This window comes from Echiichthys vipera, assembly GCF_963691815.1.
Source record: "Echiichthys vipera genome assembly, chromosome: 22".
Lineage (NCBI taxonomy): Eukaryota > Metazoa > Chordata > Actinopteri > Perciformes > Trachinidae > Echiichthys > Echiichthys vipera.
In genome coordinates, this window is record NC_139847.1 from 7,012,080 (window position 1) to 7,030,264 (window position 18,185).

The 18,185-nt window shown below is 40.5% G+C and overlaps 2 protein-coding genes across 2 annotated transcripts; one reads left to right on the forward strand and one right to left on the reverse strand.

The window, feature by feature from the left end:
• Positions 1–3,463: 3,463 nt before the first annotated feature.
• Positions 3,464–6,337, forward strand: ankrd53 (ankyrin repeat domain 53; the record flags this gene model as incomplete). Its single annotated transcript, XM_083936900.1, has 5 exons — positions 3,464–3,577; positions 4,588–4,787; positions 5,136–5,300; positions 5,383–5,503; positions 5,771–6,337. The coding sequence occupies 5 exons, from the start codon at positions 3,464–3,466 to the stop codon at positions 6,335–6,337; spliced, it is 1,167 nt and encodes a 388-aa protein (XP_083793026.1).
• Positions 6,338–7,287: 950 nt separating this feature from the next.
• On the reverse strand, positions 7,288–15,729 carry tex261 (testis expressed 261). Its single transcript, XM_083937486.1, has 6 exons — positions 15,558–15,729; positions 11,063–11,142; positions 10,809–10,962; positions 9,924–9,991; positions 9,713–9,815; positions 7,288–8,526 (listed from the first exon to the last, which is right to left on the reverse strand). Exons 1-6 carry the CDS (start codon positions 15,625–15,627, stop codon positions 8,411–8,413), a joined length of 591 nt encoding a protein of 196 aa, XP_083793612.1. The 5' UTR covers positions 15,628–15,729; the 3' UTR covers positions 7,288–8,410.
• Between the last annotated feature and the right edge of the window lie 2,456 nt (positions 15,730–18,185).

Consider the following 18,185-nt stretch of genomic DNA (forward strand, 5'->3'; position numbering starts at 1 on the left):
GTTTACTTGTACTCACTGGTTTCAGCACACACATGCATCCATCATTGACGTAGCAGTGTGGCCGTGTTGTGAAAGGCGAAGGCTCTGGGGGGAACTCGGAGCAGAAAGCCAGAGGTTCACGGCCCGTCCTTGACCCTCCACTGGACCTTGACGGCTCTGAGTGACAGAAAATGACAGAGAGAGAGAAAAAAAAGAGGGGGAGTCACAACTTAAAGAACTAACTTAATTCCTACTGCTGCAGAAATGCCGCAGGGCTGAAGTTAATGGACGTAGAGGCATTATGGTGTTTGTTTGCAAAGAGTGAACATTTCTGAAAACGCTAGTAAGAGGACATTGAGGTTAAATGAGCTGTACTCGACAGTCAGGACTTAAATATAGCAGCAAATGACAGAGTAATGGCGTCTGAGCAGAGGATGCAGTCACTCTCCCTCTGTGTGCGCTTCCATCCCAGTTTCTCTGTTTTTTGATAGTGTCGTGGGAGATTAGTCGAAGGGTCAATGAAGAAAGATGAAGAGACAATAAGTTCCACTTTTTCCATGTGAGTATATTTCCCAATCATTTCCTTGCAAGGAAGGCTGTCTTCCAGACGCCTGCACAAACGGCTCCCGTCAGGAAGAGTGCCCCGTAGGTCAGGTTCTGTAGAGTTTAAATACAGATAACACAAACAGCCAGCTGGCGTGACGTTTACAGCAACATATCAGAACACAAGGGTGACTTGTCCTGTGTTTTGAGTTACACAAAGTCACAATTTTAAATTCCCGTCACAATAGACAGGCTGAGCATGTGGCTGTAACAAAAACAGTGGTATTTCACATATTGGGGTGGGGGGGTGGTGGTCTGTGAGAGCTGTGTGGAGGCAATCCCAGCCCACTTTTTACCCCTAGTATATCGAGTACAGTGCCTTTAAAGATTTTAACAAATATAATTTACAGTGAAAAGTATTACAAAAGGGGGAGAAATGGGGTCATTTAAACAGTGAAGTAAATAATTTAACTTAAGAATTAAAATCTGGGTTAAGCGAGTTTGACACTGCAGAGGTAGAGTGTGGGGTGTGTTTTAATCTTAGCAACACTGTGTGGCTAGACTTTATCCTTTCTTAACTATAGTCTCTCTGCCATGACACATGTCCTTCGCACTGCACATGTGCTCACACTCGGTTCAGTTCAGTCAGGGATCCAAGCTGCCAATAGCAGTGATCCGAGAGGCCTGCAGCTCAATGAGCCCATCGACCCCCTCGGTGCCACAGAGACATGGAGAATATAACTGTTCCAATTCATATCGGCCCGAACGCGAAGTGGCAGGTTCGAAATGGGAACTCTGGGGGCTCCACGGCATTGGCAGGATTGATCTGCTTTACATAGGTAAAGTGCCAGCTGCCATTTCTAATGCACCGTCAATACAAACACAGCAGGGATGTATGAGGAGAGAGCTGTGCAGACTCTGCTACGGGAGGGTGGAAGTATCCATTTCTGCACTGCCTGCAGCCACTCATCTGCCTGTATCTGTCACAAGCTATTACATTGACTCAGACCCAACACGTGATATTGAATATGCTTCATTCAAGAGATGGAAGAACAGATAACAATTGCATGCTGATGTAGGCTGTATCTGTGAAACGTGAGTGTGGCTGCTGAATAAAAACTAAACATCAAGTGGCTGTCCCTGCAGTTTCTGAGCTATTTTCACACAATTTTCTTTTCTGATATGTTTGCCAAGCTCCTTTCAAGTAAGTCAAAGGGAGGTAGAAACAAAATCAAGGTAGTTCACGTCTGCTATACACACTTTAAAATTAGATTTAACCACTGTTTCAGTGTGAAGTTAAGTTTTTTTTTAAAGTGATAGAGAAAAAAGACACCAAATAAACATATTGGAGGTTATGACTCAACAGTACAAAACAAAGATAAGAATACTTTCCCTTAATGCCTGTATAGTCTTGATATATTTGTTAGGGTACCAGACAAATACTTAAAGGTTGAATACGGAGCATGAGCAGAACATCGCCATCTAGTGTCTTAAGATCGTAGTCGCAACAACAGAAAATACTTCCAGCACTCAGGTTGCCAGGTTGGTCAGACCCGGCCCAGCAGCCTACAGGAGACCGGAGTCTGTTTGAGCCTGTTTGAACCCGTCCCCAAAAATCAGTGACAGAAAGTTACATTAGCCATTAGCATTAGCCATTACAGCTAAGTAAACATGAAAGTTAGCTTACCAATCAAGGAGAAACGTAGCCATTTCGCTGTTTGTTTTTAATTGCCGTTGAACTCCTTTATCTCAGTCCATGGTTTTTGCCCGTCTCCGCCCCCTTCGCCGCCTACAGTAGCTGCACCCAACAACAGACTACCCTCGCAACCTCCAATGCCGACCGCTATTGGCTTTACAATGTAAACAGAACGTGAGAGAAAGTCATTGTCAAACCGATCAAAAACGAATTTAAATATTAATTCAGACTAAATTCATATTTTTTCATGGAAAAGCAATACTTTCATGCTGTACCACACACATATTCAACCTTTAATATGTTGGGGGGAAGTCCTTTTAGGAAAGTTATATGCATTTTCGATTTTTAGGTGGAAAAAGTAGTGGTGCAACAACTTTGCAAAATCAGGAAATGAACTTTACACAGCACATTTTAAACTCGGTTAACAGACATGATAAATAAACGAATAACATACCCGTTGTCGGCTTGACTTTGACCGGTTTAATGTGTGGTAATCTTCTCTGAAGCATGGAAGACGCCTTCTCTGACAAACTAGCTGTTAGCCATTTTGTTCCTGAGAACCCTGAACCTTCACATCTCTTCTTTGGTTTGGTTTATAAATATACACCGCGGCTGGTAGGTGCTGGGGTGTTTCATCTGCAGTTTTTCCTTTAAAAAGGCAAAACTTTAATATGTATATTGTCTGCCAAGCGTATGACGTTACCAGGAAGTGGCAAATATCCAGTTAAATTGAAGCTAGGCAACAGGTAATGGGCTTTGGGCATGCGCACTGGTGTTTTCCACATTTGAGGCACTTAACTGTAAAAGTACTTTTAAAAAAGAATTTAAAAAAAACCGATACATTTAGTAACGTACTTTTAATTAAATTAAATGTATTTATGGCTATTAGTAATATATACTATTTCAGTTTTAATTTACAAGCTTGTTGTCGTAAATCAGGGTTCGCTTCCTGGTTACCATGTTTCCACAGCAACCATGGAACCTATCAACAAATCCGGAAAACGGAGACGTGGGAGATGTAAAAATCGGTAAATAACGTTAAGAATATTTAATTTTATACGTTATTTTTCTTGCTCTTAAATCCCTTAATCGTTTATTGGTGAAGTTAGCTACTTTGAGAGCTTTAGTGTGTTATATGGGCCATTTTGAACGTTACATGAGTGGAGGCCTATTCACTCCCTGCAAGTTATCTTAACATCATGCTTATTCTTTATGATGCTAATAGCCTAGCATTTACAACCGTGCATGGTTTCATTTCGCAGGATACTTGCCCACAAAGCTCCCCCAGACGGGCACATGTTTCCGGCTGTTGCTGTTGTTGGGAGCCCAGAGAAGATGGATGGCAGTGTGAACACACAGGTAGGCTCATTCACAGTAACATAAACGTGAAATATATAACTATAGTAGATGGTTTTAGTGAGTGTAGTGATGGAATAAAGTACCCCACTCCAACCACCACAGAGTAGCCTACATTCACAGCAATAAAGGTAAATAAATAAATCAGCAATTTAGTCTGAGTAAAAGTCTCAGAAGAACAAAATGAGAAGTAGTGTATTGATGTGATTATTTAAGTGTTATCCTGTAGGCCTGAATGGAATAAGAAATAAACAAAATGCATAAAATTAATTTAAAAAAAAATGCAATCAAACAAACAAGAGTAAAGCTTTATATCAGAATAAACTGTATTGCCAAGTATGTATGTAAGTATCAGATTACATAATAGGAATTTGACTTGGTGTTTGTGCATAGCGGATGCAGAAAATACAGAAATATACACAAGATATAGTTACGCTGATGAAATTAGGACAATACAAATATATATGAAGCAGAGTTTACAAGTTATAAATGTAGAATCTCATCTCATCTCATCTTCAACCTCTTATCCGGGGTCGGGTCGCGGGGGCAGCAGCTTTAGCAGGGGACCCCAAACTTCCCTTTCCCGGGCCACATTAACCAGCTCTAACTGGGGGATCCCGAGGCGTTCCCAGGCCAGTGTGGAGATCTAATCTCTCCACCTGGTCCTGGGTCTTCCCCCGAGGCCTCCTCTCAGCACGTGATTGCGTTAATGTAATGTTATATGTAGTGCTTTCAAAGAAATGGTTAGCCTATTGATATTTCTCTCAAAATGTATTTAATTAAAATCACACTTCACTTTCACAAAATAGAAATAAGCAAATACATTACCAGTACCTTAAAAATTAACTTTACTGAATGTGCTTAATTCCCACCTGGACATGTGCACCTTTTGTTGCTTGTCAGGAAACTCACAGGTGTAAGAAATAATGATGGCTACCCTCCTTTTATAACAGTAAGCCATGCCATTGAGAAAGCATTTAATTGCATTCATGACTTGTGTTTCCATCCTCCAGGGTCTGTCAGCGCTCCACACGGCCTGCTTTTACGGCCAGCTGGCTACTGTTCATGTCCTGGTGGAGACCAGGCAAGAGTGGATTAACAGCAGCGATCTCCAGGGTCGCCGGCCCGTTCACATGGTCCTGTCCTCCCAGAGCTCACCCAACACCACCTCCTGCCTCATAAAGCTGCTGGAGCACGGTGCCGACGTCAACGTGTAGGGTCCAAGTTTTGTAAAGGATTGCTTTGTGCATGTTTCCAGTTTTGGCAGCTTTATTGTATATTTTGTGTTCATTTACTGTATGAATTATGTCAGCTGGATCCAGTGGCACTCAGCTGTTGCATGTTTACTCAATCCCCAAATCAAGTGGCTTAAAAGAGAAGCTTAGAATAAAAAACACTGTAGCGAGCAAAAAGTAAAAGTGTGATTATAATGAGATGATGGTGAAAGTATACAGCTGATGTTGCAGGGGATAATGACTGTAATGATGATTATAATGACACAAGTTACGTTGGTGATGGTGATAAAAACACTGAAGATAATGATGATGAAGCTGTTATTCAGAACCACAGATTCAGGGACGACCCCGCTGCACCTAGCCGCCTCTGAAGGCCTCCTGGACTGCACAGAGATCCTAGCGCAGGCCGGAGCAGATGTGTCGGCCCAGGACGGCATGGGACACACACCTCTGGATTTGGCCCGCATCTGGTGCCGCAGGGACGTGGCAAGGTAAAGAACTACAATAATAATTCACACTGAAATGAGAGAACTGACAGACTTTTTCAACAGACTTCTTGTGTCTTTTGTGCAGGTATCTGAAAAGCTGCATGTGGCAGACACATAAGAAGAAAGAAATGCAGGAGAGGAAGCTAGGTCAAACTTTATACACTGATCTCGTGGACACGGTCAAACTGAATGATCTCAATAAAAAGGTTAGTTTGTACGTTGCGGAGATCCAATCATCCAACATTTAGGGGTTATCCCATAAATGACCCCGAAACTGTGACGGAGAAACATTCACATATAAGAACGATGTGGTCAATGTTAATGGTTATATTTTAGTTAGTATAAGAGTCTTAATCTTGATATGTACCTGCTAAGATTAAATTCATAACATCAATTTCTTATCAGTCAGTATTTTTGGTTTATGACACATATTTCTAACATATCTAAGAAACTAATCACGCTTATTTTTTCAGACCCTTATAGATGTCAAGATGGCAGAGTGGGCGAACAATAAAGGTTTTCCTCTCCTGAAGGATTTCTCCCCCAGAGTGTTGGTGAGCCAGTACCACGCCCAGTGCCTCCCATTAAATGAGAACAGTTCTAATACAAAACGTGCCATGCACCCATTGACACACCAGCCAGGAGGTCCTCTGGAGGACAAGGTCACCTCCACTAAGAAACCTACGGCCTCATGCTCCAGTCCCTGGACCATCTTCATGGGCCTCCAGCCAGAGAAACCCCCCGGAGAGCCGGACCTCCGAGATAAAGTCATGGTGTGGAGGGACATCAGCAGCAGGAGGCCTCAGTACACCACCAAGTGGGACAGCACCCACCGCCCCGCCCCTGATCTGCCTCTGGATGTCCTCCAGAGGGTGTTGTTCCCCAGAGCCTTCCCTTCAAGGATCGCCTCCCCGCGGTATTTTGAGCCACAGAACATTGTGGAGGTGCAGCACAGAGGATACCCCCAGGGACGGAGCACCTCCCCCTGGACAGAGGTGGCCATGCACCTGGCTGAGGTGCTGGAGCCTGGACACTACTGATCATCTCACTCTTTACTGGAAGAGTCTCAACGAGGCCTGACATTATTGAATGTGTTTAAGAAATGAGAAATAACAGATTAAAACTGATTTGGTGTGATAATATTTCATATACTTCTGCATCCAAATCTTTAGATTTAACATCTTCATAGTGTTTTTTTTTATAAAACGACTTAGAAATTAACGTAAATATTGGAATTAGGGGATTCTATCTAAGAAAATAAATACATGTCTGGCAGCGTCCTCTTACATCAAGAGTATTAACAGACAGACTAAAAAAAATATAGTGCCGACCCCACGACTTCAGCTCAAAGTGACAAAATTAAAAATGCCTCACACTTTAGATTGTGCGCTTCAGAAAGTGGGGTGAACGGAGGGGTGAGCAAAAGGTGAGAAAACCTCAGTGAACTGGGTCACCTGTCTCAGATGTATCCCTGCAATTTCACGCCCCCCCTTGCCTCCCTCCCCCCAAGGGATCTGACTCGGGATCCAGGTGACACGAGCTGTCAACAGCATGTGTGCAACTGCGAGCTGTGGCCTGTCAGCCAAAGATGTGTTTGTGTTTGTGTGTGTGTCGTGGTTTTGTCTTTTTACTTTAATTCACATCTCTGCAGGGGTCAAAGTGCACACTCGCCTCAACATAGAGCACCCACTGTGACTGAGCCACATGGTACTTGGATCACATAATGCCATCCAGCTAAACAGTCTGAGACACACTGACACACACAACGGACTGGAGTTCGGTTGGAAAATCCATCATTCCGTGAATAAAATTTAACATTGAATGGGTGAATTAACTTGATTTAACTGGAAATGACAAGGATCAGAAGATCTATTTTTTTCTTGAACGCCAGCCTATGAAAAGAACCACTTTATCTGCCACTTATTTCAACCAAATCTTCCGTTATACATTTATACGTGCTTACCAGCCTATAATGAATCGCACTCTGTAATTGGTTAAAAAGAATTTCGGCCTTTTTAATAGTATTTTCATCAAACCACTTTGAGCAGCTTTTGTCATCGTACAGGTTTGGTTTTCAGAAGTTTTCATTAGTCGGGTGAACTCAACAATCGATGTACAAAATGTGTTATTACTGAATTTTTAAAAACAGTTCAAAAAAGGAAGGCAGGCTGCAGACTACAGTGCTGGTGATTAATGACTCTGCAGATGCAAGACAAGGAAACAAAACCAAAAAATCACATGTAAACGTTCCAGAGCGGGAGTTATCCCCCTGTAGCTCACTTTAATTTAAGGTGTTTCAATTAGAAAAGTAATCCCTAACAAGCGCACTGATTGACCCCGTTTCATCGATGTGATGCAACAGGGAAGAGAGCATTTATCTAATATCACATCTCTGTAATTAAAACAGGGCGTCTCCATTAAAGTTAACTTAATAAGCACTTCTGTGGTGAGCTGTGGCCTTTTTTCATGCAGCACTTTTATCCTTTCAAGGATGACTTCACATCAAGATCCAAGCTCGGACATCAGGATTTAGCCACAAAGTACCTTTCATTAAATACGTTTCATTTATCTCCAGCCTTCTTCCTCTGAGGAGTTTTCACTAGTTGTATTTTGTCTTCAATGCTACTTTGAGTACTGAACCAGATGAAGACCTACAGGACACAAATGACAGCAGATCTCATCTCCAGAAGAAAATTGATGATTTATCTGCCAAAGTGAAAACTTACAGGTATTTTGGTGGTTGTTAATTTCAGATCCTGCACATACACATTTTTAATACCAAAGCTTAAAAAACGATTCCAAATATGACAATAAGAAAGCATTGCGCTACAGACGAGACCCCCTCAAAGAGGTGTCTCGTAGATGTTGTTGGCAGTCAGTACAGACAGACAGAAAAACAAAGAGAGACGAACATGGCCTGTGTAAACTCGTGGGCTCGTCCAGCGGGAAGCTCTGATCTGTTCGTTGGTCCGTCCTCTTCTCCCACGTCGGCCACTGTTTCGTTTAAGTCCTGTCCAGAAACAAATTTCCAAAGTCCTTCCTGCTTCCCCTCTCCAACACACACTCACGCATACCCCCGTGACCCTTGAGGCTGCACCCCGAGTCCGAGCTCCTCAGTACATTTTCTGTCGGCTGGGCAGCACCGCCTCCTTGAGGAAAGAGAATATGAGGAGGATCCCAGACCTCTTTCCCCTCTTGCCCTTGGTAAAGTAATTAGACACCACATCATCTAGAAAAAGAAAAAGGGGCAATTGTTATACTGTTGTTGCTTTTATACCGTTCTGACACCTGGAGGGTAGGAAATATATCAAAAATAAGTATCCAAATAAGGAAAAGGCTGGGAGTAATGTCAAATATTCATGCATATGTAACTTGTGCTTAAAGAGATATTCTGCTGATTTAAATACAGCTCTGTGTCATGGCAGTGTAGAAAGTATATGCAGATGAACAGTGTTTGGCAACGCATGGAGCATCAGAGCTCCAATTAAATCTGCCAGATTATGGATTTTAGGGGCAGGGTTTGTACATCTTTTTCAAAGGTCAAATTCAAGCACTCTTCCAGCACCTTACAGCTGTTGTAAATTCTATATTTCTACGACTAAATACATATTGAAAATGATCACTCCACTTTTTTTAGCACATTTAAAGAGACAGTATGCTATAAAAGAACTAAATGTTTGTTTCGAAGGATAAGAAATCTAATATATTTATATTCTATATATTTGTTGTAAAAGGAATGCGGATACAACTTCAAGCATTTTCAAGCACTTTATCCAAAAGTCAAGCACTTTTCAAACCTTTAAAACATTAAAAATCAAGTTTTTTCAAGGATTTCAAGCCCCCGTTAGAACCCTGGAGGGGAGTCAAACACCGTTCATGTGCACACACTGTCGGCACTGCCATGACAGAGCTGGATTAAAAAGAGAAAAGTTCTCAATTCCTTAATGATAAAGATGAAATAAACTAAACTGACCTACACAGCGAGATTAAAAAAAAAAAAAGCAATATGGACAACGTGGGGTTCGAACCCCCAACCGCAAGATTAAGAGTCTCATGAAAAAAAAGGAATGCACTTAACATGTTGTGGAGCTTGAAGCCACCACCATGAGAAGAGTCACATCCAACCAGAGCTAATATCAGTCTTATAGCTGGTGTTACTCAAGGGCTAAACTTTACACGCTCCTTTAAAGGACACTGACATGGTTTCTCTTCATTACACGGTACTTTTGACATTTTAAAATAGGTTTAAAGATGGTTTTTCATAAGTGTAAGAGAAGAAGAATTTCCGCAATTCCTTGAAGAATGAGTCAAGCTAGAGAGAAACCAACCAAACATACAACTGCTCCAATCAAACACAACCTACAGCTGTTGTAATGTGGAAATGAACGTGAAAGGTGAAAAAAAAAGAAGCTCACCTCCTTGTTGCATTGTGGACGGAAGCACATTTTCCCCCGCTGACAATGACACAAAGAAGGCGAAAGGAATCACCCACAGGCAGATGGTGAAGTACGCCAGCACCTTGACGCCAAAGGGAACATTTTAAGACAAGAACAGGAGATATTACAACGGCAGAAAATACTTCCACAGAAGTCAGTGCATGTTATCGTAAATGTGAAATGACGTTACCTCCGAGAATGGGTAATACTCTTGTGCAAAGTACTGGAAGGCCATATAATGGTTCACCACCACCAAAACTGGAAGACAGAGAAACAACGTTGGGAGAAAAAAAGTCTCTATATTTCTGGGTTCTTACACATTTTCCATTTCAAAAGTCAGACTCACATTTCTAAACTTCTCGGAGGATTTTCAGTCAATATTAAACATCTGAATACAAACTGTTAGACGCTTCTTATGTAAATACATGGTTTTAAAGGCCAACTTTTAACAATAGTGTTAAGTTCTGACTGTGTACGCCATTATGTTGCCAAGTAATTACAAGACAATTTTACATAGGTATTGTAGTTAATCATTTAGTGCACTTAATAACTGTGAACCTGTAAAACCTGTAACACTACAGACAGCAGTAGGGATGAACAATGAGCCAGGAACTACAAAAGAAAACACAAGTCTGCTTCATTGGCTTTAGATGGAGTAAACATACTTGTAAATAAATAAAATAGTAATAAATAAATCATAAATAAAATGTAGACGACACTTGGAAAAACAAACCATCAATAAATGAGAGTCGCAGTTGCATGGCGAACGGTAACCATGGTAACCAGACACCACTCTACAGCCAGCTTGATTAGTTTCATGTCATCCACAGGTCGGCTGTGCTGCGTAAGTTAACTTGTTTTGACTTGTATATATATATATAAATATATTTTATATTTTAGAAATGAGATAATAGTCTGGAAACAACACAAAAAACATTTCTAGACTATTTTCCCTTTTTTCAAACTTATCCAGATCTGGAAATTACTCAAATTAAATTCCAGACTTTTCCCATACCGCGTAGGAACCCTGATATTTGCATATGTGTCAGTAACAAACACTGTGCGTCACACTCACCACAGGAGAGGATGAAGTTTGGGGAGCTCAGCAGTATGTAGGGGAAAGTCTGCAGGAGGCCGAAGTACACCAGGTTGGTGAAGAGGCCGACTCCCACCATCAACACTGGGAAGCCTTCAAAGAGATAGAGACACGCCAGCACACCTGTCGAGAACTGGACACATCCACACAAACAGCTAATTAATATAAGATTTGTATCACTACAGTTTAGTCTTAAACACAAGTGTGTAACTCCTCTTCATCCACTCACTCACCATTATCATGTACTTTATTATTCGACTGGTGGCTACGGTGTATTCTTCTATTAGTTCTGCCAAGTAATACAGGCCAGCGGCTGTGTGAAGACAAGGATCAGGAGATTAGCATCCAAACAGGAATGACAACAAGAACAGAATTATTTGTCAACATAAACGACAGGCAAACTATTGGCATATGACACATTATAACAGTTTATATACAGACACTGGTACATTTATTAAGGTTTTCTGCCCCTTTTGCTGAGAATTATACAATATGGGCTCCAAAAAAGACAAAGAAAATTTGCATATTTTTTTAATTATCAGGACACTGTTATCTACACTGCAGTCAACAGGAGGGTTTGGTTTTATTTGAACCTTTTTTAAACTAGTTAAAATAAAATACCTGAGTTTTTGAGCCAAACAAAAATGTTTTTAATTCAAAATACCTTGAATAAAAATGTATAACAAAGTTAAACTGGTGAAAGAATAAATAACGAGGCTAATTATTCCGTACAGTTTTCTATTCTTGGTGCTAAAGACACATTTCAGTGAGTTCCCAAAAGGTACAGAGATTCAATACCGTGCATAGCGAACAGCTAAGGCAAAGCAAGAGAGAGAGGCTAAATAGTATCAGATCAATCAAGTTTGTTAATCAGCGACACAGACATGACCCACAGTTACTGAGCCTTCATGTGGAATGAAGGCCAAACACAGCCCCCCAAAAAAACAACATTGTATGAGAGTCTGAGAGATTCATCACACAAAAGCAACCTGCACTTTCCAAAATAAAAATAAAATAAAAACAAAGTCACCTTGCTCTTTTGAACCTTATATTTAGGCTAGCAGGATTTATCAGCAGCAAAGGCTGAAACCGACAGTGGCTGAATGAACTACGGTATAAAATAAACACAATTATGGTTCAAAAGGAGGCAACATTGGAGAATTAAAAGTAAACAAACTAAGAAGTTGATGAAGCATGCAACGCCAATTCCTGTCCTTAAATTATATCAGCTAAAAAGAGACGGGAAGATCCTGCATGATGATATTGACTGAAGAAAGTGGGGGTGAAGGCACTCACGAGTTACACTTCCTCTTTCACCTTGTTTTGATCACATTGTCACACTTGCAATGTTACAAAGAGGCTGATGAGGGGCAACACAGAGCCAGAAGGAAAGCTACTAAGTAGGGCAGTCAATGGTAATGCATCTTTCTAATGAGGCATGATTCACTAAAGGTGTAATGGTTAATAACTCGTGTACTAATGCTTTGCGGATCACTTTAAAAGCCATTACTATGAGTTTGCAGGTTGTGAGAAATCCTTTTGGCTGTAGCTCTTTCTGTTTGGTAATGATGCCGTGACAGATGGTGATAAAGAGCTTCTCATTTTCTGTGTCATAATAATAATTTCAATGAGTAACAAAGATGAACTGATGAGATGTCGGAGCTAAAAAGACAGAAAATATCAAGCTGGAGCAGAGAAGACAATGGATTTAAACAGCCTGACAAAGCAAAAGATGCTCTTAATACTGGATTATATTATTATATCTGACCTGTTTATCATTAGTAAATGTTTTATTAAGCACCAATAAACGGAGGTTACCTCATTAGAGAATGGCACCATCGTTTATTAATCTAATGTGGTTTGTGTGATCAGTCGGATTCAGCTCGGCAAACATGGAAATCCCTGTTCCTTGATCCATCGACTGGATGTCTTGTCTTTATGAACATAACAGTTAAAAACAAGTCGTGGTACAAGAAAGACTGGATGGATAAAGGTATTTGGTCCTTAATCAATTTGACTGACGGAGATGGGCGTGTGACGACATGAACATTCATTCATTCATCTTCAACCGCTTGTCCCTGTCGTGGTCGCGGGGGGGGGGGGGGGGGGGGGGGCTGGAGCCGATCTCAGCTGACATCGGGTGTGAGGCGGGGTACACCCTGGACAGGACGCCAGTCTGTCGCAGGGCACATAGAGACGAACAGAGACAGACAACCATTCACACCTACGGGTGATTTAGAGTCATCCATGAACCTGACACGAGCATGTCTTTGGACTGTGGGAGGAAACCGGAGAACCCGGAGAAAACCCACGCAGACACGGGGTGAACATGCAAACTCCACACAGAAAGGCCCAGGCCGGGATGCGAACCTGGAGCCTTCTCGCTGTGAGGCGACAGTGCTAGTCTTAAATATGATCAAGCAGTTGATCGTCATTCCTTTGATGACATAATATGAGCCGTCCCTAATCCTTCTTTAAATTGAGTTGAAAGGATTGTTTTGAACTCGACTCACATTTCTCCTAATCTTCCACATCTCCTAGTTGGAAACTGTGATTTCGAGAGTATTAAAATTCCTAATAACACAATTAGAAAGATGCTTGATTACATCGCACACCCTTTATTGTCTTTTTGAAACTCCATTAAACAAATCTTCCCCAAAGATGTTTTGTATTCCTTACGCTCTAAATACTTAAAACTTCCCATAAATCTAAAAGCAAAAGAAATCCATTTTGAATTTTAAATGGTGTCTATCCATCAGTAAACTATTATGACAGAGATTTGGTTTTGAAACAAACAAAGGTGAATTTTGTGATTATGAAACCTCTGATCATTTATTTTTTCAATGTATGTTTTCTGAAGCACTCTGATCTGCACGACAGGCTGCGACAAACATCCGACTGGAACCGTTTTCTCAAAAAGCCTTTTATAGAGTTGTTATGGACAATAATGAATGGGACTGTCTGGTCAACAATATACTCATCCTGGGAAAATTGTACATACACAAATGTAAATATATGAAAATGAAATCTAAGTGTTTCATTACGAGCTTCTCTCTTTCACCAAAACCCATTAGGTCAGGATTGTTGAAACTCAAAAACATCATAGAATTAAAGACGTTATTGGTTATTGGTAATGTTTAAAGCTAGAAACAGAATCCTACCAGAGGACATACAAAAGTTGCTGTTTTTTTTACATCAGAGAATGAAAATCATAGGAGGAAGTTTGACTTTAAACATCAGTGTCCACGAACAACATTAAAACAACAGTGCTTCTCTGTTAAAGGTGTAAATAGATTGTATTTAACTAAACATATTGAATCATATAAACTTGACAAGTAGCTGGATGTGCGTATTGTATAAACTGTTCTATAGGTTTAGGATTCAATTTAGTGATAACTGTGCGAGGGTCGGGGATATCAGGGGAGGTCATCACATGTTTGTGTTATGTTAAAAAGTTGCAGACAAATATAAGAATTGTATTCTTCTTATCTGCTCCTTTCCATTCATGCAAATGTTTAAATGTACTGTAATTGAGTGACTGGAATTAAATTTATCATTGTGTGTACAATGTAATGAATAGGCATTTTCATGAAAGGAACAAATAAATACAAATACAGAAAAAACCTTAACAGAATGAAAAGTAAATAAGCAATGAAGCTGTTCAGTTTATTTAAAAAAATATGTTCTGCAAGAAAAGCCCGAGCTAACTTCTTATATTAATTTTTTATTTTTATTTTATTATATTTATTAATTATATGAGTATTTTACATTCTCATTTAGTCTCTATTCCTCTATGCACCTGCTCCTTTTAAATGTTAAATAAAGATGTAAGCCATGGTGTCTGTGCATGATTTTGTTAATAAAGTTGGAAAAAGGTAAACAGCCAATAAAACACACCTAAGCCCCGACAAGTGAGAGGAGTGTGTCTGACAGTCAGCAGCCCCACCTGACAGCTGCAACAGGTGTTACGTGGCCAGGTAACGAAAGTGTCAACGTGGACGCCGAGTTCACAACACACCGTTGACACTGTTTGTGTTTGTGACAGGCAGGTGGACCGCGTGTTAGGTGGCCAGTTTGTTACTAACTCACTGGATTGTCAAGTGTAAACAAAGTAAAATCCCCCCCGATGCTAATGTTAGTTATTTTAGATGCAATAGTGGCTTAGCTCATATTAGCTTATAAGCTAATCTTCCCACTGAAGGCTGCTGTTAGATGCTAGTTTATATCGTCGTCAGTGCATACCACACATTATGACTAATGTTATCGACTGATTGATTCATTTAAATCGATAAACCCGAGAAAGAAAACGCTAATTAGCAAACATTAACCTACATCCAGCACAAGTGTTGCCCAAGATAACCACTTTTAAACAAAGACATGTCAAAATATAATAGGCGAATGCATTAATATACTTTTACTTAATTGTATGCATTCTGAAAAGTTGCTGTTTTCATGTTTTAAAAGGGTAAAAACAACATTTATCCCTGTACTGCACAGCTAGCTAGCTTAGCATGTCGCTAACTGAACTAACACACGTGACTTATTTATGCATGAGCTAGTGTTATCGTTTGTATTTTAACTGTATTGTTGACACATCGGGCAGTGCTAACACGGTCGACACTTTGTGAGACGGAGCCCGGTGAACGTTTGAAAGGTGCAACTACACCTGTGGTCCGCTAGCATTGGGTTAGCAAGAGAAGCTAACTAGCTCCTGCAGCAAACACTCACCTATTGCAAGAGTGACGAAGGATATCTGGATGACTAACGACAGCCAGCTGAGTAAATAAATAAACCACATCTCTCTGCATGTGAAACGACACACACACAAATATGAAAATAATACAAAAGCAACAGCTAGCTGCTGGAGGCTAACTAGCGCTGGAGCACCGGTCAAAGTTCCTGCCCCCGTGTTTTCAGAGGAGAGGAGAGAAGAAGGAGGAGGAGGTCTGTTTTGCTTGTAGCGCCACCCGTGGTCAGGAGGGGAAGTGCAGGTGGCTGGGAGGGGAAGTGCAGGGCCTGACAGGTTACTCAAGTGCTGTCTTTGGTTTCTGATAAATAAATGGTGTTAGTGTTGATGCAGAAAATACAAAGTCTTGTTAGACAATAGAAAATTCTGAATTTAGCCCCTAATTCAGTGTAATAAATAATTCATTTAATCCATGTTAAAGGTTAAGCCTGTGCATGTTCTCTATGTCCAGGTCATCGTTATCCTAAAAGCAATTTTAGTCAAAAGCAGCTGGACTTGGTTATTACCATGTTAAAGGTTGACTATGTAGAATCTTTATTACAAACTATATTTAAAATAATAGTAATAATACACCGTTGTGACGAAAAGAGAGCTGAGCTGGAAGGCAAAGCTCTCAATCTACCGGTCAATCTTCGTTCCTACCTCGGAGTAGAGCCGCTGCTCCTTTGCATTGAAAGGAGCCAGTTGAGGTGGTACGGGCATCTAGTAAGGATGCCCCCAGGGCGCCTCCCTAGGGAGGTGTTCCAGGCACGTCCAGCTGGGAGGAGGCCTCGGGGAAGACCCAGGACCAGGTGGAGAGATTAGATCTCCACACTGGCCTGGGAACGCCTCAGGATCCCTAAGTTAGAGCTGGTTAATGTGGCCCGGGAAAGGGAAGTTTGGGGTCACCTGCTAAAGCTGCTGCCCCCACGACCCGATAAGCGGATGAAGATGAGATAAGATGAGTAATAATACATCCACAAGGTTCTTGAGTGCGCAACTGGATTAATGCAGTAAACCGCATTTTACCGACTTCCGGCGTGAGCGCACTTCCACCCTCAAAAAACCCAGTTTGAGGGTGCTCTGTGTAACAAGCAGAAAAGTATCATTTATGTCCATTTTGTTATCTTTCATACAGTTTCTATTGTATTTTGTGTATATGTGTTTAACGTAGTTCTCAGGGCGTATGTGGAAGGCCTGTGGAAAACGAAGTGTCTGTGTCTGTTGTGAGAGAGCTATAAATGATATATGGCTGAATTAATCTAAAGCACCATTGGTGGATGAAGAGTTCTCCTGGCCACTCTAAATATGAGTCAGTTAGTTATGTAATGCATTGTTTGAGTAGGGCTATTTACAGTAAGTATGGGCGCCCATGAAAGGAAACTACTTATATTATGTCAAAATTATGGCCAAAGTTTTAGCCTGCTAAGACAAAGTATGGTAGGCTATACTAAATCAAAATTATGAATAGTAAAGGAGGCATATATGTTCATTTTTAGGTTCATACTTACATATACATACAAAAACACATTCTTTTTCTGTTACTGTCCGTTTGAATATATAAGGAGCAAAATCTGCATGGCTTGTTGATTATAACCCTAACCCTTTAAAGGGTTACTTCAACCATTTTAGTCCATGTTTGAGTCATATTTGACACAACACAACAGGCCAAACGCTGTTCACAATGCCCACATCACCATGAGACCTGGATTTAAATGTATAAAATATCTCTTTAAAATATAACTCCAGCGCAAAATCATCCCACGGCACTTTTAACATCATGTAAGCCATCAAGACAGTGTTTTCCGTATAACAAATATTAATGGCTGATTAGCTTGGGGCATTCAAACGTCTTTTTTAACCACTAATTCTGCTCAAATAACACCAAACCTCTGCAGTAGCATGAGAAGAGTCCCTACACATAAAACAAAGCACCAACAACATAGTTAGTGAACCCAGAGTTTATTAAGAGAGTGTTTTGAAAGATTTACCAACTGGCCGCTGTACCAGCTCCTCTCATAGTAAAGTCCATTCAAGTGGATTACCAAAGTCAATCACAAAGGAAGGAGCCCATTGGTGCTTTGTTTTCTGTGTAGGGACTCTTCTCATGCTGCTGCAGAGGTTTGGTGTTATTTTGAGCAGCATTAGTGGTTAAAAAAGACTTTTAATGTGTTCACCGTGCTGCCCTGAGCTAATCAGTGTTAGCCACGTCTGACTGTTAGCCACTGTACCGTGTTTCTCTATTAATAGCTCATACACGAAAAAAACTGGTTTAGAAAAAGACCATGGAATTACACTTTAGATAAAACTGTGACTGTTACGTCTTTAGTATAAGACACAAAGTCAACATTTTAGTGTACTATCATAATTAATATAATCATTTTTACTTTTTGAATCTCACAATTACATGAATATTTGTATTTTTGCCTTACATTTCAATTTTTTTTCATGTTCCGGGCATGAATGTGCATAACTCTTTCGGTCAGGCAAACATTTAACATAAATATAACGTGATGCACTGGTAAGGAAAAATACCTCCACAGCTTATCAATGCTGTGGGCTGAATTAAAGTTTAACATATAAATACTACAGGTGTTCATGAACTTAGTTTTTCTGGGCCTTCAATATAG